The sequence below is a fragment of the Pelodiscus sinensis genome, chromosome 3, assembly GCF_052426305.1.
Source record: "Pelodiscus sinensis isolate ZL-2025 chromosome 3, ASM5242630v1, whole genome shotgun sequence".
NCBI classification, from domain to species: domain Eukaryota; kingdom Metazoa; phylum Chordata; order Testudines; family Trionychidae; genus Pelodiscus; species Pelodiscus sinensis.
This window is the reverse complement of record NC_143054.1, coordinates 194,090,044-194,113,860: the sequence shown is the minus strand read 5'-3', so window position 1 is coordinate 194,113,860 and position 23,817 is coordinate 194,090,044. Positions and strand designations below refer to the sequence as shown.

The 23,817-nt window shown below is 47.1% G+C and overlaps 1 protein-coding gene across 2 annotated transcripts in view; it reads right to left on the bottom strand.

The window, feature by feature from the left end:
* Nucleotides 1-905: 905 nt before the first annotated feature.
* The window catches only part of HAO1 (hydroxyacid oxidase 1), a 39,626-nt gene continuing 16,714 nt past the window's right edge, over nucleotides 906-23,817 (bottom strand). For both annotated transcript variants that reach the window (XM_075925712.2, XM_075925714.2), the window contains exons 3-8: nucleotides 21,407-21,662; nucleotides 16,849-17,024; nucleotides 13,834-13,925; nucleotides 6,473-6,631; nucleotides 6,184-6,253; nucleotides 906-3,279 (exon numbers count right to left, since the gene is read on the bottom strand). In XM_075925712.2, the coding sequence (XP_075781827.2) occupies nucleotides 3,212-3,279; nucleotides 6,184-6,253; nucleotides 6,473-6,631; nucleotides 13,834-13,925; nucleotides 16,849-17,024; nucleotides 21,407-21,662 (821 nt within the window). In that variant the 3' untranslated portion in view covers nucleotides 906-3,211. The remainder of the gene's footprint in view (nucleotides 3,280-6,183; nucleotides 6,254-6,472; nucleotides 6,632-13,833; nucleotides 13,926-16,848; nucleotides 17,025-21,406; nucleotides 21,663-23,817) is intronic.

The following is a 23,817-nucleotide window of genomic DNA, read 5'->3' as shown; positions in this document are numbered from 1 at the left end:
AAGGACTAGTCATGTAAGCCAGGGTTGGAAGAATTAGCCTCTTGAGGGCCCAATCCAAAGTCAATGGGAGTCTTTCCAATGACTTCAGTGGGTTTTGGATAAGGCCCCTACTGAATCAAACCTTGCTCTGGACTTCCCTGATCCAGCACCCTTAGGACAACCAATGAGTTTGCCAAACCAGGGGAGGTCAATGCCGGCCCCTCTGCTGTTACTGGCTTCCAGCCTCTGCTCGCGGCCAGTCTGGGCCACTGAACTCCGACACTAGCCACTGGCCTCCAGCCTTGGAGTTCCGCTTCCAGGTGCCAGCACAGCTGTCTGGTCCAGCAATATCCGCAGTCCTGCTGCACCAGTTTTTCCCTTTGAGTGCTCCAACCCCAGAGCACCTATCAGATCTCTGAGGATGCCGGACCGTGGATGTTGCCGCACCAGAGGGTCTCGGACTAGAGAAGTGCAACCTGTATTCCTAAATTAAAGATCAACCAAATAACCACACACACGCTTCCAGGCCTTCTTTATACATTATCAACAGAAATAAGGACACACATCCACTTCTACTTACATTCTTAGCAGTTTACCTATAACCTTTCTGCTCCTCAGTTTCCCATCTGTAGGATAATGGTTAGATACCCTCTTGTGTGAAGAGCTCTACGAGGAGGGCAATTGACATACGGGGTCGTACTTAGCACTTAATGCATCATAGAATCATAGAATACTAGAACTGGAAGGGACCTTGAGAGGTCATCAAGCCCAGTTCCCTGCCCTCAAGGCAGGACCAAGCACCATCTAGACCAGGGGTGTCCAAACTTTTTTCAAAGAGGGCCAGATTTGATGAAGTGAACATGCGTGAGGGCCGACCATTTTGCCTGACATTCTTTGAACCATTAAAATTAAATGCAAATTAACTATTTTATGCAAAGTTTATTGCAAACGGCAAACGACATAACACCAACTATACATGTTGTGTCCAAATATATTTATAACTGATTTAGACCAACTGACATTAACTGAGATTTTACAATGTATTCATCTCAATTGAAAAAAAAACTTGCCTACACTAATGTGAAGGGTGAAACTGAGATCTGGACTGCAGTACATAGGCTAGGTCTGGTTCAAAGGCAGTCCCTGATCTCAGCAGCTGCGGAGTCCGTCCCTGATCTCAGCAGCTGCGGAGTCCGTCCCTGCACTCTCAGCCCCAAGGTAGAGGGCTTGCAGGGTCAGAGACGGGCGGAGAGCGCAGGGCACGCTGGCCTCACGGCGGCCCGGGGGCAGGGCGAACCCGTAGCCAAGCGGGGGAGCGGGGCTGCGGACGTGCCCTACATGGTGGACTTTAGGACCGCAGCGGCCGCCATGGACGGCGGCAGCACGGCCGGAAGCGGCGCCAGTCAGAAGAGTGCCGGGGAGCCAGGAGAGGGGGAGGAAGCGGGGGCTGTCCCTGCACTCTCAGCCCCAAAGCGGAGTGCAGGGGCAGGGTTTGGGACCGCGGCGGCGGCGGCCTGAAGCGGCGCGCTGAGCGCGCCAGTTAAAAAAAGCACCGGGGAGCCGTGAGAAGCAGGGGGCCGTATTAAATCCGACCGCGGGCCGCATTTGGCCCGCGGGCCGGACTTTGGACATGCCTGATCTAGACCATCCCTGATAGATGATCCATCTAACCTGCTCTTAAATATCTCCAGAGATGGAGATTCCACAACCTCCCTAGGCAACTTATTCCAGTGTTTGACCACCCTGACGGTTAGGGCGTTTTTCCTAATGTCCAACTAAACCTCCCTTGCTGCAGTTTAAGCCCATTGCTTCTTGTCCTATCCTCAGAGGCCAAAGAGAACAATTTTTCTCCCTCCTTCTTGTAATACTTTTTTAGGTTCTTGAAAACCACTATCATGTCACCTCTCAGTCTTCTCTTTTCTAAACTAAACAAGCCCAATTCTTTCAGTCTTCCCTCATAGCTCATGTTCTCTAGACCTTCAATCGTTCTTGTTGTTCTTCTCTGGATCTTCTCCTATTTCTCCACATCTTTCATGAAATGTGGTGCCCAGAACTGAACACAACACTCCAATTGAGGCCTAATCAGTGCAGGCCTCAATCATTATTATTATTTAGTATTTATGCCACAGAGAAATGAAATTTGTCCAAGAAATAATCAAAACCTTTTTTTTTTTAAGTAAACATACAACGGAGCTCCAGCTAGTGCCAGTCCATTTAGCTCCGTTGAAGTTATTAGAGCTATGTGGATTTATTTGGCTTATGATCAATATCCACATGTAATTAGAATTTAAGTGCAAAGGGTTTCTTGTCAGTTAAAACTGCGAACCTCCAAACTCCTGATTGGCTGTACCATCCCTTGCATCTTAAAAGCCTCCAGGATGCTTACATGGTTCTCAGCCTACGCTGTTTACACAGTAATGCGGTTGCTAGGGGAAAGAATGCCATGTTGTTTCGAAAGCATTATTCAATCTGGACAATCTAAAGTGTAGCTTCCATAAACAACGAACAAGAGATATGCCTTAAACTTTGATATTTTGGTAGTTGTTTGCTATCGAAACTTTTCTGTTTATACTATCTTTTTAGCAACTAAGTCACTTCCAGACATGCATGTTAACATCTAAAAAAAGTTCTACCCATCTGTGCACACATTGAAAACTCAAAAGTTTCTGGTTAGCTGGAAAAGGACTACAACAAGGCCAGGTCTACACTAGATCTGGCAGCCTGGCTTAAGTTACGCAACTCAAGCTACATAAAACATGTAGCCAGAGTTGGCTTACCTTAAGCTGAGCATGGTAGTATCTCTGCAGTGGGAGGCTGATGGGAGCAAAAGCTTCAATTGACTTCCCTTACTCCTTGCAAAAGGAGGCATACTGGACACTGGTAGAGGTACCTTCTGAGTCTGATATAGCGAGTCTTAACTAGACTCAATAAATCAAACTCCAGAAGATCAATCACGGCAGAAGTGATCTTCCTTTTAGGGTAGACAAAGCCCTAGGGTCCAGTCTTTCCATCCTTACTCACATCAGGGGCCAAATTTTCAAAAATGCTTAGATCCTTACAGAGCTACTGCGGGGCACTGAGCAAAACCTGGTGCCGGTAACAGTTTGAGAAATAGCCCCGAATAAACCAATAGAGCTAGTCTCCTAAGTAAGAGTTTTATGATAAGGTCCAAAGAGAACAATCTGGACACAATGAACGCAGCAGCTTTATCTAGAGCCACACCTTTCCTGTGCTAAATCTTGGCAACAGCAGACGTTCTTTGTACCAATGTCCTGTCGATCTCTTTCACGCTCCGGCATCCTGGGGGAGAAATTAAATATGTATAATGTGCATAGGCTTAGAAGAATAATTAGCATTATTCAGGAACTGATTTCCCAGCAAAAGATGACCCTGGACTGTTGATAGTTAAGCCACAGGTCTAGAGCTCAAGTCATAGGTCTGAAGCCTGGCTCTTCCACAGACTTCCTGCATGACACTGGGCTAGTCATTTTCGTAGTTCAATTCCCGAAGGGACCGTGATAGTGGCAGAATCCAAAAAATATCACCTTGTGATTCCCATATTGAACAAAATAATCTGTGATTGAGCTCAAGTGTATCTTTTAGAAAAGTGCCCAGTCTTGATTTACAGGCACCTATTTATAGGGCCTGTTCTCTATGGGCTGTAGGGGCTACTGTAATAAACATAATAAGTAAAAGCAGATGAAACTATTCGGGATGAAAACAAAACAGTCTTCTTAACTTCTGTAGCTTAGCAAATAAGACCATGGGCTAGGATTCAGGAAGCCTGAGTTCAATTCCAGGCTCTGCCAGTGGCCTGTCATGTGACTGAGAGTAAGGAGCAACCTGTCCTGTGCCTCAGTTTCCCCATGTCTAAAAATGGAAATAATGATACTAGTCTCCTTTGTACAGCACATTGACATCTACGGGGGGGGGGGGGGGAACAATATACTGGCCCATTCTTAATAGCTAAAAAAGCTGATAATTTTTGTTAAACTATATTCTGCTGTGATAGCTTATGGCTTGTTGATGTGACAAAGAAACCCACAATGCTGCTGCCAAGGCTGTTCCCCGCTTCGGCACCCTCTGAGCTCGATTTAGTGAATCTAAACTAGACCCGCTAAATCGAACTCCGGAAGATTGACCATGGCAGCAGTGATCTTACTTTTAGCGTAGACAAGGCTTTAGATGCACAGGGAGAGAATTAGGCTCCAATCTTTCCAAAAGGTGAGGGTCTGCAAAAGACTTTAAAATACCTTGCCACTAAAAGCTTGCATTAAAGCTCCCCATGGTTACAGATACCCCATCCGTGGATTGGTATTGCTGTCACTACCCAAGTGCAAAATCACTTTTGAGAACCCAGGACGGTGTACTTGGGAATTCCTTCCTTTGAGGTACCCGCAATTTCTTTCAACCCTCCTTCTGGATAGAACTTGAAACCCAGATGCTGACATCAGCTGAAAATGGAACCTTAGTTTCTCTTCGTAGTTTGGCTGTGCAGCCTTAGACACGTGCACATGGAACCTCACGCCTTCTAGGACATGGGAATCAGAACATGTTCTTAAAAGGATGAATGTTATTTAAAAATAAACACTTTTGGTAAAACGTTGCTTGGCTACCGGGTGTGACAGAGCAACTGGAAACAGGATTAAAACCACAGAGAATTGCTCCCCTGGGATCCAGTTTGGAAAGCTACAGTTTAATGAGGAAGTTAGATATGCTCAGTACAGACAAATCTAACAGACCCAGAAGTAAAAATAAACCTGATCGCATTGGATAAACATTCCCTATTCTACTCACATATCTATAGATTTAAGACTTAGTCTTCCCCCAGGCATGGATGTTGCTGGATTCTCCTTCCCTCACTCCCTGGCTTCTGGCATGTCCTTCCAGGAGGTCCTCCTTGGCCAACAAGAAGGGCTTGCTGCTTCCAATTCAAAAGCCCATACTCTGTTTTCATTGGCTCTCCAGGCATCTTGCAAACTCACTTTCTGCTTCCCTCTCTTCTTTGGATTACTCTAGGATTCACTGCCCATGGCTTTAAAATCTTACCAGCAAGTCAATTAGGGTCAAGTCTAAAAAGTTAACAATTACTGAGAAAAGATTTCAGCTGATGGAATGGCTGGAATGTTTGGAGAAGGGATGTTACCTCCCTCCTCCCCCCACATTTCACCACAGTTGCAGTGGTGCTGGGGTTTAAGTATGTTAGTACTGATCCAGTGCATTGCTAGGCCAGGACACTCTTCATTAGAGGGTCTGTCTTTCTCATCTACTCTGTACTTTAGAAACTTCTGTCTGTGTGTCCGTCCATCCATCTGTGAGTCCATTTGTTCAAGAATCCCTCTTAAACAGTAAGCACTAGAACCACCAAATTTGATATGCAGCTTCCTCTTATCGCAACTTAAAGCAAAGTCAGGGTTTGGTTGTGCCAGGACAATGGGATGTGCTGGAATTTGAATGATTCTTATAAAATATAAAGGGAGGTGTCTGGTAGGAGGGACAGTTATACTGTAGATTGACTGCAGAGAAATAGCAAGGGGCCAGAGATGGGGACCAGGACCAGCTGCAGCAGCCATAGACAGTAACTTCCCACCTACCCCCAAACTGCTGTGGTGAGAGAGAGTTGGGGTTGTCCTCTCTCCCCAGGGCAGCCTGCAGACTGGACCCCTCACCCTCAGTCCCATCCCAGAACAGTGGTTTAAATGAAGAAAAACAAAATGTATTTGTGCTATGGACCTGAGCAATGCTGGGTGAATCTTCTAGTAATGCAAAAAAGCCAGGTCCTGCTCAGAGCTGTATGCACCTTTCAAATGAAGCCTAGAACCAGATTAAACTTATTTTCTGGGGTGGGGAAGAGGACAGAAAGAATGCCGTCCAGCCCAGAGCTATTCTGCTTTGAGATGAAAGGTGATTCTACAAATGCGAGACAGCAGCTGTGTCTATGCTCCAGTCAGAAGTGAGAGTCCAGCCAAAAACAGCCATGGAGACGTGACGGCAGAGAACTTAGCATAGGTTAATACCCTTGCTGGGTACCCAGATGGGCTAGCACAGTCCACAATGAAACCCACACTGCCACCTCAAACTTTGGCCTCGCTGGATAGATTAAATCCAGCACCGCTTGGTCTCTCTGAGTTGCGACTAATAGTTTCAATTGCAACGGAAAGAGAGAGAAAGATGGGAACTATGAAAAGGAAGCGGGTGTCTCACCAGAAAGTGCCATTGCCAGCTGGAATTCTTCCTTCAGCATTTGGAGAACTTCTTTTGCCCCTTCTTCACCCTAATAGATGGGAAGACAATACATTATACTACCACACGGACACACAGCAGGGGGGTAATTTAAGGTTTCATAGACCATCTTCACTCTGGCATTTCATGAATTTCCTGTGGTTGAGTTTGCATCCATACCATTCGCTGGTCATATTTTTTTGAATGTTCGTGCATGTCTAAAAGGATAGTTTAATAGTCAAAATTTGGAGGGCCACCTTTGATGAATTACCTGATAAACCAACCCCCAGATGACAGGTCTTCCAATAAACACTGCCCTAGCACCAAGAGCCAATGCCTTGAGAACATCTGTGCCTTTTCTCACTCCACCATCCAAGAACACCTCCACCTTCCCTTCCACAGCCTCGACGATTTCTGGCAAGACGTCAATCTAGAAAAGCAAAAACAGGACAGCAGAAATTCAGTCCGTGAAGAACCAGTCTGTAATGAAGAGCAACATGAATTGTGTGCCTAAGTTCTGTGCACAAATAATGTCGTTGTGTACACAAGCATGGAAGTGACTAATCATACGAGTGTGCAGAGGGAGAAGTAGGTTAGTACTGACCAAGTGCAGCAGTAAAGACACTTTGTTGCAGGTGCTGTCATTTTCATCTACATATATTTGAGAGAGAGTTTGTCTGAGTGAGTGTGTCTGTCTGTTCAAAAACTTCTCCTAACCCGTAAAAGCTGAGACCACCAAATTTGGAATGCAGCTCCCTCTTATTATATCTTAAAGCAAAGTAAGGGTTTGGTTGCGCCAGGGCAATTGGATGTGCCTGGAATGTGATTGTTCCCATTATACAGAAAGGGAGGGGATGACTAGCAGGGACAGTTATACTGTATAATAACCACAGGGGGCAGCAAGGGACCAGAGATGAGGACTGGAATAGCTATTACCCCACTGAGCCAGAAGAGGGCAGGGTGGAGAAAGGGACAGCTATCTACTCCATATTTCAGAGAGTTTGTCTGTTTCTGTGTCTTTCCATCTGTCCTCCAACCAGAGGACAGACCCTCCCTCCCTCTCAGCTGTGCCTGCTGCAGCTGCAGTGACCATGGACAGGTGTTTCTCACCTGGCCCCAAGATTCCTCAGTGAGAGAGGGTGAGGGCTGCCCTCTTTCCCTGAGGCATACTCAGAGAGCCCCTTTAGGAACGGCGAGGGACTGAAGCTCCCCCCGATTCATACAGGGACATTACGGACCCAAGCAACACTGGGTAAATCTTTTAGTAAAACATAAAAGCAAGGTCCTAATTAGGCCTATATGCTGACTTCATAATGAAATCTAGAACTGGGTGGAACTGCTTTTTCTCTTAGCACAGTGCAGTATGGGATTGCCACATCCAGTGGCTGGTCATTACGGACCTGATCCACCAGACCTGAAGAAGAGCTCTGTGTGAATGTGAAAGGTTGCGTCTCTCGCCAACAGAAGATGATCCAATAAAAGATACTCCCTTCCCCACCTTGTCCCTCTAATTCGGCTACTTGGCACACACACGGCTCACAGAGGTTGCACATGCAGGTCTCCTATAGGTAAAACAGGTTGAACCTCCCTGGTCCAGCACCCTTGGGACCTGAGTGGTCTCAAACAAGGGAATTTGCTGGACCAGGGAAGATCAGGCATCCAGGTTCTCCAGGGGCTCCCTTCCTTGCAGTTGCCCTGGGAGAACCCAAAGTCCTGACTTTCTATGCCCACCAGCCTGGCTCTGCTGCCCCCAACCCACCCACAGGGCTCTGATCCTGGGCTTCCCTGGCTCACGTGGGGTGGCAGCTGATCCTGGAGTTCCCCAGGCTCAGTCCCTCTGTGGGGCAGCAGCTGCTCCCTGGGTTCCCTACCTCCGTCCGCCTGGCCCTGTGCAAGGTAACACCCACTTTTAGGGCTCTCTGCTCCCATCCCACATGGAAGGGCAGTCTCTCCCACAGCTCTCTACCCCCAGGTCATTGGTCCTGCCGCTTACCAGACTGACTGTCACTCTCAACCTCTTCGGCTTTCTGGCCTAGCAACATCCATGGGCCACAGATATTGCTGGACTACAAAGTCCCGGTGGAGAGAGGTTCAAGCTGTACTATGTAATTGTGTTATTGCCCATCAAAAATCGGGATCCCATGGTGCTAGACTCTACCCACACACACAGCAAGAGACAGTCCTTGCACTAGAGAATTTAGCATGTAGAGCAGGTAGACAATATTCCTTCCAAGCATTTTTTCCAGTGCAAATGGCTTTTTCCATGAACAAAATGTTGCAATAGATTTTTGAACGGAAAATACCGGCATTCATTGAAACCCAAAACTCGGTTCGGCATTTCCAATTAAAACCTGAAATAAGAAGATTTTTTTTTACATGTTTTGTGTCTCAATTTGGGAGGAAGGAGGGGGAAGAATTCATTTTCCCACCAGCTCTGCTTACTATTGAACAAGCCAAAGAAAAGGTGGAGATTCTGAGGCAAAAACAGAATAAGTATCTTGCTCATGATCGCAAAAGATGTTTCAAGATCCAGAGAACTACTGTCTCTCCAGGAGCAACCTTCACATCATGACTTTTTACTAACTGAGCAAACTAGGTGAGACATTAGATCTGAAGCAAAACTCTAAAGAAGCTGGAACATCATGCTATAGAAAAGCAAACAGGGAGGTAATTGATTTCCCTTTTTAAAGGATCAAAACATCCCCCTTTTTCTACATCTAAGCAAACTGTACCAACATACAAGTGCTTTAATTACCAAAGTATGATGCAAACTATAATTAAAACATCTATTTCCCCAATGGGTAATTAGGCATTAGGAAATACTAACCAGTTTGGGTTCAACTCACATTTCAACCCATCAAATTAAAGCATGTGATTATGATGCAGAAATAAAAACACTTTATGATCTGATACAAATGTATATTATGAAAAATGTATAATAAAATATACCCCACTCATGCAATATGGAATCCAGTGAACAGACCAGAACATTCAAAAAACATCACTTTTAATGTTTTCTTCTCCACCAAGCTAATTTATTACAAGCAACCACTAAATAACAAACACATTTTAGTTCAATTTTTCCTCTATTTCTGTATGCACAATGTGAATAGACATCAAAACTTTGAATTTACTTAATCAGAATCATGTATTAATTTCCTCCAGACCAAGGTAGAAGTTCAGAATCACTCTTACATACAGTCCCATTTTCAGAATTCAGCAGGGAAATATTTTCAGATATAGCTCATTTGCAGGGTGGGACAATTAGCTTCGGAAAGTTCTGAGTGCATGCCTTCTGAAAATTAGAAGTGTTCTAGGTTTCTTACAATAGATTCCCCAGAACTAAGGCTACAAGAATTACTGGGCATGTTTAAAATCGAAGTCTAAGTCCCTTTCGAAAATGAGATTTTGACTTAAAAGTCTATGGAGCACTCTAAGATTTTACTAATAGTTCACTGCAAATCATCTTTTCTATTTCAACGTCAGAACCTGTGCAGCACTGGTTAGTAAACACAAGTCCCCTGGTAAAGTTTAGTTCCCCAACAGGCCTTCTGACACCATGCGCATTTGGAATATTACAATCAAATATATCATTTGAAATGAGATAGAAATGTAGCTGTGTTAGTCTAGGGTAGCTGAAACAAAATACAGGACTATGTAGCACTTTAAAGACTAACAAGATGGTCTCAACAAAGACTCTAGTTATCTTATCCATTACAAAGATAGCTTCCCCAATTATCATCTCTAATATCATTAGCTCACAGACATTTACCTTCCCCCCCCCCTCCCCCATCCCCTTTCTGTTCTGAAATTTGATTTGTCCTTTTCATATGTGTTCATTTTTTTGATTGTATCCTTTGGTATATATGGTTGTGACAATTTTCTTCCACTATTTGATCTGAGGAAGTGGGTCTGGCCCACGAAAGCTCATCACCTATTAAACCATCTTGTTAGTCTTTAAAGTGCTACATAGTCCTGTATTTTGTTTCATCATTTGAAATGTGCTTTCTGCAAATATTCAAGCATTCCAGGTCATAAAGCCAGACCGAAAGAATGTTTGCAGACAGTAAATATTAAAAAGTCACAATCACTGTTAAATTTCATTTTAAAGGCAGACAACTGCAACCTTCCTGTTGCTGACTCAGATCTAATTACAGACGTTTCTGGAAGGAACTAAATTCTGCTCAGGTGACTTACTGCAAAACATGCTCTTCTCTCCCTTATATAGATAAGTCACTTATTGATGTAATGAGAGAACCACACTGAATATCTGTTGGATAAGAACATCTGAGAATGTAAAGACCTGAGAGTAGAATTTTGACCCCTACCTTACATTTAAAAACTGAGCCAACTTGCCTGCTGACATATATGCATTATCCCACAGTAGGAATATAACTGCGCAACTGCCTTTATACCCATCCTCTGCCCCCTCCAATCATCAGTAGTTCCCAGTCTGCTTGAGACACACGGCCAAGTGAGGGGCAATGAGAGGATGACTCCTGGCTTGGTTTAACGTTTAGGAAACACGTGTGATTATCGCTAGATTAGGGAGCCAAAATCATTTTATTTCTGGAAAACTAGCAAAAGGTCATTTGTGTAACCCCAGCAGGACGTGGGGAGGAAGGTTAACGAGGGAAGTTGGCAGGCCCACCAGACACGGAGGAAGGAAGAGCTCCAAGGGCTCTAAGAGAAGGAAGGGAAGTTCTAATGCAAATATTGACATTTTTCATTCAAAATGTTTTTCAATGAAAAAAAAAGCAGACTGTGCTTCAGAATTGGAAGTAATTGTGGAAATATTTTTGAAAAAAAACCCCCACAACTTTCCAGTTTTGCATAAAACCCAACAATTTCCCAAATTATTCTTCTCTGGCACAGACTGCAATAGCATAACTGATCAATGATTGGATGATTAATCACCCCAGGTAAGCGTCTACTTTTTCTTATGCTACTCCCTCTCTTTTCAAAGTTACATCAATGATGGAAAAGTTACAGAGCAGCAAAAGGAAAAATGAAACACTAAAGACTAGTCTACACAAGAAGTGCTACAGAAGTACCCCAATGCAGTTGTACTGCTGTAGCATGGTTGGTGAAGACATTGTATGCTGACAGGAGCAAACTCTCCTTGGCATAATAAATGCACCTTGCTGAGGCCACGTTTCAACTAAACAGAAGATCGACACTGCCGCGATTGATCATCCCGGAGTTTGATTTAGCGAGTCCAGCTAAGACTCATTAAATCGAACTCAGAGGGAGCCCCCACCAATGGCCAGTACTCCTGCTTGTGCAAGGAGTAAAGGAAGCTGAAAGGAAGCTCCCACTGATGGGATGACAGGGAAACTCAAAACAAGATACATCGACTCTAGCTATGTAATAAAGATAGCTGGAGCTGTATATCTTCATTCAACCTTCCCCTTTAGTATAGACCTGGACTGAGAGGCAATAATACGTAAGTGGGAAAAGCTGTCTCACCAACATAGTGCTGTCCACCCAGGTGCTTAGGTTGGTGCATCTATATCGCTCAAGAGAGTGGCTTATTCACACCCCTGAGTGATATAAGTTACACTGCAGTAAGTGGTAGTATAGACCTGGCCTCAATTACTTTGCAATGTTTACAAAGTTGGAGAAGTACTAAACATTAGACTTTGAGGCTTTCATTTCTCCTTTTGCTGCTTTGTAGCTTTTCAAATAGGTTTTGAAAAGTTATTGTGTATCAAAAGGAAAAGGGGCAGTGCACAAGTCTGGACATCAATTTATTGCAGTAAGTCAGGGGTGGTCAACTCATTCCAGACAAAGAGCCAAGATCAAGCTCAGCGCAAAGAGCTAGAGCAAAACAAACAAACAAACAAACAAAAAGGACTGGCTCTTTAAGGAGGCTTTTTGAGGTGAGCAAATGGGAGCCGGGAGTCGTGAGCTGTGTTCAGGAGGTGCAGGTTTGGCTTCGTGAGCCTCGGGAGTGGCTTTACAATCCGCACTGACGGGGCGGAAGCTCGCGAGCTGCAGGATGGGAATACCTGCAGTAGGTGGTATAAAACAGTGTTTCTCAACCAGGGCACAAGTACCCTCAGCATAGTTGAGAGAAGTCTGGGGAGTACACCAACACAACTGATATTTGAAGAAAACTGAATTTTTGCTTTAAGTTTTATTCTTTTTATACTTTTTACACCCAAAAATTTCATCGCCCACCCGGCTACGATTTAGTTGTTTAAACAACTGTGTTGCAATGTTAGAAAAAAAAATTGTGTGTCTGAAAACTGCAGGTACTGGGGGTACTGATAAACTTTTTTTTGAAAAAGGGGATACTTTATAAAAAAAAGTTTAAGAAACACTGGTATAAAGGATAGGCGGGGAGAAAAATGGACATAAATACTACAAATGTCTATTTTTTAAAAAAAAATCAGAAAACTTGGGAAAACCATTCCATAACATTTTGGGGCAAAGCAAACAAGTTTTGATGAATTGATCCAATGCTGCACAACTCTGAATGTTTTTGCAAATTCTTTTTCTCATTTTCAGCCAGTTCTCTTAAGACTCCTGATATGGGGCAACCTCTCCCACCCAACAGAGCATCTATCTGCATCTCTGGCTTTTCACTCAGTCTCTCAGGATGCAGAGAGAGTGTGAATAGAAAGGATGGAAGGGAAATGATGGAGACACTCAAAAGGGAGGAAGGCTGGGTGCGATGAGCAGGAGAATGTTGATGGTAGGAGGGTTTATTCAAATGAGGAAATGCATTCAAATCTTCACATTAGAATATTGCCTAATTAACATAAACTCCCCAGAATTCCAGACCTCCATTCTTAGCTGGCATGGTTAGGAGATGGTAGCACAGTACAGAAGTTGCTGTAAGTGGAAGATGACCAAAGACTGGGAGCGCCTGGATACCAGAGGAGACGGAGACTGACGGAAAGGAGTTCACTAAAACACAAGCCACAAGCAAATGCAGGCTTAGTGCTGACAGTAAAATGGAAATATCTGAGTTAATTCAGCTAGAGTTGGCTTGTCACCATGAGTAATTCTCAACAAATTCTTTAGATACGACCTCTAGTCTCCTGATACATTATTTGTTCCACGTTCCACTAGGTTGCATTGCCATCAGGTAGCATGAGGCAAGACATTGCTTCGGTGTGTCAGAAGACACGTACCCACTCATGTCTCCGAGGACAGTCCAAGTGCTAAATTATCCATGCCATGCCAAACACCAAGGGCTACTTTTATTGGGCTCTTAAACCAGCTAACCTGAAACCACTCCCTTGGACTGCTTTCCTGAACCCTGCAGCCAGGGCAGGCTGCCCACGTTCCCAGGGGCAACGGCCCACATGTTAATCCTTCTGTGGTTTTGGGTTTGATTTCTGAGAAGAAAGAAATCCACACGCTACCCTGGCACACACCAGTGAGAGGCTCTGCATGCCTAAAAGCACGCCGTGAAATCTTAAAGGCCTGGAGAGTAACAGCCCATCGGAACTTAAAAATACAGCTCACAATTGCGTGTTTCCTCTCCAGTAACCACGTGTAACTGGAAAGGGGCTGGGCGGGGCGGGGAGAGAGAGCACTCGAGCATGAGGCTGCCGTTGCAATCAGAGCTACTGAACCGATTCTCAAGTGCCGTTCCTAAGTGGTTTCCCCAACACTCACAGTGGCGGGCACACCATCCAGCTGCCGTGCGCCATGGTTTGACACCAGGATTCCATTTACACCGCTCTTCACAGCTTCTCGCGCATCGTCCGCTGGAAGAAACAAGATTCAGACGTTGCGGCGAGGGCCATCCATGGAGAAATGACAGCAGCTGTAAAATGACCCTACATTCTCCCCAGGCTCTCTGGCTTTTCACAGCGGAGACGTGCACCAGCCTGCAGACGGTTGTGGCAATCACTTGTGACCTGACCCGAATTCAAGTTAGTATTTGCATCCTTGGAAGAACATTGCAGGAGGCAAGAAGCTCTGAGGGAGCGATTGCTGCTCTCCTCTGCTGGCTGGCACAGACTCTCATCGCACTCCTCTGCGATTCATCAAGACAGCTCGTGTGCTGTGTGCTTGACTGTTGTCTGAAACTATTAATAGCATTACATGAAGCATGGACTAGCATTGTCATCACCACACTATGTTCAGTGGGCTTCTGCATGAATGACAGAAGCTCCAGAAAGAAACAAAGAAAAAGGAAAGTCCTGTTCTCACTTAGAATCCTAGAGCTGGAAGAGACCTCAGGAGGTCATCAAGTCCAGCCGCCTGCCCAAGGCAGGACCAATCCCAACTCCATTATCCCAGCCAGGGCTTTGTCAAACTGAGACTTAAAAACCTCTAGGGATGGAGATTCCACCACCTCCTTAGGGAACCCATCCCAGTGCTTCCCCATCCTCCTTGGGAAATAGTTTTTCCTAATATCCAACCTAGACCTCCCCCGCTGTAACTTGAGACCATTGCTCCTTGTTCTGCCATCCGTCACCACTGAGAACAGCCTCTCTCCATCCTCTTTGGAACCTCCCTTCAGGAAGTTGAAGGCTGCTATCAAATCCCCCCTCACTCTTCTCTTCTGCAGCCTAAACAGGCCCAAATCCCTCAGCCTCCCCTCATAGGTCATGCGCTCCAGACCCCTAATCATTTTGGTTGCCCTCCACTGGACTCTCTCCAATGCATTCACATCCTTTCTATAGTGGGGGCGCCCAGAACTGGACACAATACTCCAGATGTGGCCTCACCAGAGCCAAAAAAAAGGGGAATAATCACTTCTCTAGATCTGCTGGCAATGCTCCTCCTAATGCAACCTAATATGCCATTCACCTTCTTGGCTACAAGGGCACACTGTTGACTCACATCCAGCTTCTCATCCACTGTAATCCCCAGGTCCTTTTCTGCTGAACTGCTACTTAGCCAGTCGGTCCACACTTGGGACACACGCCGAGTGCCACTTGGAGCTGAGCTTGGGGCTGCACATGCCCTGGGTAGAATCTCATCTATTTGTTCCCATTTCCTGTCGTGGCTGATTTCAGAGTCACCTACATTAGTGCCAACCCTGAGCAATGCTTTTAGAATGACTGAAAATGGAATATTGTGCTGATCTGGGTATTTGAGTTAAAATAGAAAACGAGGGTCTTCTAGAAGCTAGGCAGAAAAAGGAGGGTCCGACAGTGAAGGCTCTAGTCTGAGATTTACGATTCTGGTCTCTGTTTTGGTACAGACTGAGTGACCTGGGGCAAGTCACTCAGGCATTTTTGAAAATCTGAACCTAAATATCTAAGCCTCCTAAGCAACCTTCCCTCTAATCTTTTCCACCGATGTGTGGAATAAATGATTGTATGTGTACTGAGGCACATGTCGATGTGCACCACCAATAGAATCCAAACCTAGCTGTGGGGCATTCTGCTGTTCAGCTGGGCTGCACTGGAATCTCTCCCGGGTGGCCACACAAGCACCCAGCTTTCAGGGAACACTTCTCCTAAGTGCCTACACCATTTTTGAAGATGGCGTTTAGGAGCCTCAGTCTCATCACACTTCAATAGGGCTTCGTACTTAAATAACATAGGCATTTAGGGTGTCTAAGTTAAGGATGTTAAGGACTAGTCCATTAGTCACTCCACCCCACCTCACTTGCTACCTGCAGCAAAGAGCGGGGGGGAGAAGGGGTACTTCAAAGTGGCAGCGCTGCATCGTTGAGTAGGAGATCAGCTGTGCGGCTGCTGCTTTGAAACCCCAAGGCGGCGTTTCAAAAGGGCAGCTGCCGCACAGCTAATCCATGGCTCAGCTGTGCAGCACTGCCCCTTTAAAACGCCGATGTGGAGATCAGGGTCAGCAGGGGACTCCCCAGCTATCCCCGGGTTCCCCACGGCATTTCTCTAGAACCTAGGATCCACTGGGAACTCCCTAGCGGATCCCAGTTTCTGCTGAAATGCCACACAGAGCCTGGGATCAGCTGGGGACTCCCCAGCTGACCCTGGGCTCCATGGCGCTGCTCCTTTGAAACACCGAGGTGGTATTTTAAAGGGGCAGCACCGCATAGCTGGCCCCAGGCTCCATGGCGCTGGCAGCTGCTGCACAGCAGCTCCCAGGCCCCCCACAGCATTTTAGAGGAACCTGGGATCAGCTGGTGAGTCCCCAGATGACCCCGGGCCCCACATGTCATGTAGCGCAGCATGGAGCCCGGGGTCAGTGGGGGTCTCTGAGTCCCCCGTTGACCTCAGGCTCCATGTCTTTGAAATGCACAAGAGCCTCCACTGGGGACTCTTGTACATTTCAAAACAGTCACCTGCATGCAGCCTCGGCGTCAGCGGGACTTTCCACTGGCCCCGGGCTGCACATGAAATTCTGTATTCCTCCTTGGAAATGTACAAGAGCCCCCAGCCCTGGAGGGGCCGGGAACCTGGCGGAATGCAGGGGAGAGCAATGTGCAGCCCACAAGCCCATCTGGGCTGCAGGGAGCAGTGGGTGGGAGCTGGCACACGGCTCAGCGGGGTTGCTGCGGGGGGCCAGGAGCTGGCATATGGTTCACATGGGCTGCAGGGGGAGCCAGGAAGTCCAGAGGTGTGGCAGGGCAGGCGGTGGGGCCGACAGTGGGGTGAAGAGCCAGAAACGACCTCCTCTGCTCTGGCAAAATCCCTCATCTGGGACCAGTCAGGACCCAAGGGTGCCAACCAGGGAGGTCCCACCTGTACAAACCTCGGAGAATTCCTTTAGCGACGATCGGCAGGGATGTCAGTCGTCTGAGCCATTGAATGTCCTCCCACTTGATGGACGGATCAATCGCTTGGGCTACATAAACAGCCAGGCCACTATTTTCGCCGTAGCCCTTCTCAGAGGAAAAGGCCAAATCGTTGGTGTCAAAATTTTTCATTCTGAAGTTAGAGACAAAAGAAAATGAAACAGGAAAAAAAAAAAAAACATTGAAAAGGAACCACGCAGGGAGTTCCATGCAAGCAGATTCCTGCCTCTGTAGAGCTCTTAAAGCAGGATCCAGGCCTAATATCGCTCCTACCCCCCTTCTCTGGGGCCCTGCCCCTGCTTGCTCTGTTGTCCTTCCTCCCTGAATCTCATTCACTTTCACCAGGTTGGGGTAGGGGTGAAGGCATCAGCACAGGGTGCTGGACTTGAGTCTGGTTCCCCCTGCCTTGGCAGCTCAAATCCAGCCCCACCCCCTCTTCCCATCCTGGGAGTGACCAGACAGCCAGCCCTGGATAAGGGACCCTCTGAAGGTAGGCAGGTGGTGCGGGTTCTTGAGTGGACTAGGGGATACAGCATTTGCGTGGGGGAGCACAGAGTTGGGGGCTTGCGTCCCGCCCACCCTGCGAGCAGCCAGACAGCCAACACAGGATAAGGGACCTTCGGAAAGTAGGGAGGTGAGCTCAGGGTGGTAGGTTCAAGTCCCGCCTACCCTGGGAGCAGTGGGACAGCCAACGCAGGCTGCCCCCGGGCTGGAGCTGGCTCCTGCATTAGGAAAGCAGGATAACGGGGGGCAAGCGTGTGCCTGCACTCTCCCTTCAGCTGCACCACTTATGCTTACTCCTGTTTGGCAGGAACTTCCTGAGCACGTTTTCAGTGATTCAGCTCTCCAGCCGAGCCACACTCCATTCTAGGTGTGCAACACAAATTAACCCCGCCCAGAGTCCACAGTCCAACAGGGCTTCTCATAGTGCCTTGAGCTATGTCTCTCTCAGTAGCCCTGTCCTGGGCCTCGACCTTCCCTCAGTCCAACAGGGCCTATTCCAGAACCCTTGGTTGGTCTCTGATTCCTACTCCAGGCACAGTTTTCAACCCCTGCTGTGTGGTGGAGGCCCCCAGGACTTGCTCCTTGGACACACTTCTCTCCACAGCTAGGTTCACTGGCCTCAGCTCTTCAGCTAAGCCATGCTTGGTGGATTCAGTTCAGTCCCCATTCACAAATGCTGGCCCTCTCTAGGGTCTTCAGCCTGCTCCTTGAGGCCCGTGTAAACTCCCCTGCCTCAGGGCTTTGCCCACTCCACCTGTGGCTGATGGGAGCAGATCTGGACCTATCCAATACTCTGGGTCCCAACATGGGACCTGATAAATCGGAGCCACCTGCTGTGTTCCTTTACCTTTGTGGCTCTTCTTCCCTGGGCCACTTCCCTTAGCTCAGGGATGAAGTCTTGCTTGAGTCCGCAGGCAGCCAGGCACACCTTGCTTGCTCTCCAGTCCCTATTGAGAGCTGCTCTGTCCAGCCCTAGAACTGCTGCAAACAGCCAGGAGCTCTGTCTTTGTTCTGCTAGCTTCAGCCAACAACTGCTTTGATCAGTCCAGCAGCTCCTTTTTACAGTAGCCTGCTGTACTCTGATTTGCTGCCCCTGTAGCCTCTCTCCAATTGACCACTCCCACCTGGCCGCTCTAGGCAGCCTGGAGGAGACATTTCTACTGGCTTATCAGATAAGCTCTAGGAGGCTTCATTAGCATTATTATAGGAGTGGCAGCAATTGATAAGAATGAAGGTTGCTTGACAATTTAGATTCAAAGTTCCCTTTTTATAGCTGTAGGTAACTTTCTGAAATGTTTGCCTTTTGGGCTGAAATAATGTTTTTTATTAGACATAACTCCTCCCCTGTCCAGACATAGGTCGAGGAAAAAATAACTCCTCCCCCAACCTGTCTCTCTAGTATCCTGGGACTAGTATGGACAGAATGATGCTGTATCTCTTTTGTACTGAGATGTTCCTTTCATGGCCACTGACCAAAGGTGTATTTTTTGAAAGTTTGAGGAAACAAAGATGCCGGTGTTTATTTGGGTAAGAGGAAGAGAGGCGTGTCATGTAGTTCTTGTGCACGGTAAGTTGCAGGGCTCTCTCTCCTGCTAGATATGGCCTGGCTACAGAGCTTCTTTCACTGAGAAATACATAAGAAATGTGTCTTTCATAACTATCCATTAATGCACTTCTGCCTATAGCTGGAAAGGACAATCTGAAGTCCGAGGGCCACATGTGGCAGCCCATCAGGTTTCTGTGTTTGGCCCATGAGATATTTTGTCTACCGTTGCTCAGGCACAAGGCTGACAGATTCTGCTGCTTTTCATCCACATAGGTTTTTTTTCCTATTGGTATTACAAAGGTGACGTGCACTTAAAGCCAGGTCACATGAAGTGAGGTACGCTGATTGCACACAACATTGGCTGTGAGAGCCGTGCACTCCTTCTGCATCCAATCAAAACGCTGCTACTGTGCAATAGCATACCCTGAAAATTCTAGGCGCACAAGTGCAGTTACAAAACTACCCAATCCCAGGAGATCATCTTGACTACGAAAATCTTGTAAGATGAAGGAGAACCATTCATGTGGTCCACTCACTGGTCTAGGTTGCCCCTCACTAGCCTATAGGGCTATGCCTATGCAGTGGACCTATTGCAGAATACCTCCGGTATCCCGAAATAGCTATTCTGCGTCTTAAGAGCAAGCCCGTTATATCGAAATATAACAGGCTCACTATTCCAACGTCCCTGTAAACCTCATTTCACGAGGGATAAGGGACGTTTCAGAATAGCGCTTTATTTCAAAATTTGGTGCTGTGTAGACAGCAACAAGTTTCGAAAAAAGCTATTTCAAAATAACATCAAAATACACAATTTGCATAGCGCAAGCTGCGTAGTTTATTTCAAGGTAAGGGTGCTGTGTAGACGCACCTTAGCTGTTCTAACTCAAGTAAAGGAAGTTACACATGGTGCCACCTATTGGCTGAACAGTATTATACTGTTTAGCATTCCAAAACCGGGTAGGAGGATCACAGTGGGTTTTGTTAAGCTGTGCCTTGCATATGGGTGGAGAAGAGTTCACCCTTGCAAAGGCTTGTGAAGATTCATCGTTTCATTTGTCCAACAAGCATGACATCATATCAATGGATGCTAGTTCCCTTGTGAAACACAAAGGAAGCCTACGACACTCCATATCGGAACATATATTCCTGTTGCTTTTTGTATTACAGTAACACCCAGAGAAGCTAAGTGGACCCTGCTACATTAGGCTGCACTTACCCAATCACCCAGTGGCAAAACCATGAACCAATCTGTTCTGTGGCCCATGCCAATGCCATACCCACTAAACAACTCTGCCTTTTCAAAAAGTGGGTCCATTGTCCAAGGGCAGGAAGTTTCATTTTGCATTTCAATTAACAGTTCTAGGAACCAAATAATTTTTGCACGAAACTGCCCGGTTTCACTTCTCTGTTCGTACCTGAAACTAGCTGAATTTCAATTGAATTTCAGCTTTCATTATGCCGCTCCAATTGTAGGATTAGAAAAAAATGAAAGGGAAACAGTCTGCATCCTCGCTCCACTTTCCAAGTAAGATCCAGCTTTTCAGCACTTGGTTTGTGGAGTGGATAGGAAAAAACAGAACCCCGGAGAACATTATATCAAGAACTGTTATTTTTCTTGGCTTTGTGAAATGCAGATCAACACTTGAATGAATGCTGCCGTGCATCCATTTCTGAGCACAATGGCACCTTGTTGTTACTCAACATTTCTTGGAAGTCTGAAGCCAAGAAAAAGTTATCAGATAACTTGACAAAAGCATCGTACTGGAGAATTTCTCCTATGAAACTAATAGCTCCATGAATGGTGTTCTATTTTTTTCCACTTGAATTGCTCTATTTCAGCATTTAAATGAATTCTCTGGTGTTAGAAGTTTTCACAAGGTTAATTCGCTGGAAAGCAGATTTTCATTAAGGTAATCCCCCCTCATGGGGCCAACTGTTTCAGAAATGTTCTACCAAGTCTGACTATCCAGATGCTCAGAGATATAACTTGTTTCATTAGCTGTAAGCGATGCAGTGGGTAGAAAGAGTTGTAGAAAAGAGATCTTCATTATGGGTGGATTCCCCTGTGGATCACCGAACTAGCTCTCTCCTGAAAGTGGACCCTTTCTCTCCATGCCAAATCACTGTACTACAACATCCAGGTTGCTTTGTTTTTAATCCGGAAGAATTGCCCTTTCCTTCTCTCTCCCCTGCTTTTAATTCTCCCACCCATACTCAAGACATTTTACCTCAGGGTTGGTCTCAAGAAGGCTCCTAGAGGTGGGAGGGGTGAAAGCATGACAGACATGCTCAGCTCCTCAGTGATAAAGGGAAGTGTGACGCACCTAACCTGGAAAAAACCGCCTTCCCCCCGAAAAAGGAACCACCCAAAGCAACACACAACTTTGGAGCAGCAGCGATGGCCACTGGAGATGCGTATGTCCTAGCTGAAAAAGGACTTTCCAGACCCGCAGGCTGATACATACCTGAGGTGTGGAGGAAGCTGGAATCTGTTGCGTACGTCGTCAAAGCGCTTGCCAAGGAACGGCGTGTCCACCGTCACGAAGATTCCTTTGTAGCCTGCTCTCTCAGCACGCTGCACGAGAGACCTGGTAACCTCCCGGTCCTTGTAGATGTAAAGCTGCAGCCAGTGAAGGCCATCGGGAGCCGCCTGGGCAACTTCTTCAATGGTGGAGGTGGCCCAGGAGCTGAGCATCATCCCTGTCCCCACTGACCTGCATGCTGAGGAGCAGAAGTTAGGTTAGTGCCTGTTGTTCATCGGCGGGGCCCCTTTCGTGTTGGCAACTTGTCAGATATCACCACATTAAAAACGGCAGCGCTCCATAACCTGTGCTGAGAATCACCCAGGAAGTGCTTGCTTAGGTCCCTATTATTACGGGCTGTTACAAGGCGAGGCAGCCCCGCACTGAGCCTGCAGGGCCCAGTCAGGGTTACCTAGCTGCAGAGGCCCCTCCCCTGCAGCCCTACAGAGCATGCCCAGACTGTAGCTCCACTATAAAAGCCTGGGGAAGGACTCAGTCAGGGGTGACAGCCGGAGGAGAAGGACCTGTGAAGGGAGCTCCCGCACAGCTGTCACCAGAGACTCCAGAAGAAGCTGGTGGGGACGCAGAGGTGAGCTGGTGCACCCCAGAGACTGCCCACCGAGGAGACACCGGCCCGGAGGCTGCAGCAGGTTGGACAAGTACATGGGAAGGAACTCCAGTGAACCAGATAGGAAGTGGCCCAGGGCAGGAGCAGGAACCGCCTCTCCCGCCCTGAGAACCTCGGCCCGTTTTGGCTGGATTGCCCCACTGAGGGAGTGACCCGCTACCCGATCACTCACAGGGCCCTGGGCCGGGACCTGGTGGAGTAGGGTGGGCCCAGGTCCCCCTTCCTGGGGTGCGTCCCTGCTACAACCCTAAACTGTGTTTCGGACTCAGGCCGGAGGGCCAGGCGGGAGTGACCCGCCACACAGACCCAAATACAAAATCACAACTACAGGCATCTATTTTGGATCGATAGTGTCAAGCTTCCGCCCCCACTCCCAACATGCACAAAATTCAACAGGATTCCATTTCCTGTTTTAGCTGAGCTACACTTGAATGATCTTAGCCATGTAAAGGGATTTAAAAGCACAATATTTTTAGCCTTTCAAAAAAAAATCTATGAAGCTTTTGGCTTTTGTAAAACAACTTCAGAGACTTAAAACCATTTTTATAACAATGGTGAAATGAATAGATAACTCTGAAGGAAAGGGATCTTCCATTATGTGTCCTCATAAGCGCCATTCACCTCTACGGGAGTTACAGTCTCAATAAGGACAAGACAGTGAAATGAATCCCAGCCGAACATGATCTGAATAGCCAGAGTAACCCCACTGATCTTAATGATAATATAGCATGCTGTTGGGGGAAGGGGCTGGCATCCTGTCCCGTGAGGACAGTCCCTGCTGGGGGCAATACTCTGGCCTGATCACCAGGCAGTTGAAGTCAACCTCCATGATTGAAAGGCCTGTAAGTCAGCCTCCACGGTGACCCTGTGTGACAGGAGTGCTGGGGCATGGTGTTATGGGCCCTGAGCAACTCCTTAACCCTTTCCTCCCCAGCGTGTGGCTTGTATCATACAGGTTAGAATCCAGTGGTAGATCTTCCTCCTACTCTCCTCAAATCAATTGTGATTCTTACCACTTAAAACGCGGGATAAAGAGACAGATTAAGGCAGAGGAGGGGAACTATTTTGGGGTTGGGGGCCACCGACTCACAGAAAAATCTGTTAGGAGCCACACACAAGGGAGAAGCAAAAAACAAACAAACCCTCACTGACGTGGCCCCCAAATGAGGAGAAAGACCCTCCTCACATTCCCCTCACACACCAGAGCCTAGGGGGAGCCAGCCGAATAGATTCTGAGTGCTCCAGCCCCGTGGTGGGGCAGCGAGGAGGCTGGAGTACCAGCTGGGCTCCCCAGTGCCGGAGGGGATCCTGACTCTTCGGGGGCCAGATCCAGGCAAGCCAGGGGCCGCATCCGGCCCCCGAATCTGAGGTTCCCCACTCCTGGATTAAGACTCAATGGTCCAGAGCCACCAAGAAGCGGGGCCAAAACCCTAATTTAAGTAGAGTGGAGAGGTTGACACAGAATCCTTTCCACAATAACAGCTCCACCTCCTTGGAGCCCTTTTCTTACCTAGACAGGACCGAGCTGGGGTCCCACTCCCATTTAGCAATATGGGCAAGGTCTGTTGGTCATAACCTCTAGGTTCAGACCCCTTGGGGAAGCACATTCAAAGGAATTTATTTCCTAGGGCTTGGCTGACATAGACTGACTCAGATTGTTCATTGCCCTATAGGTTTCTTGGGAGGTTGACTAATTTAGTTTTCATTTCTCCGAGGGAGGCTCTGC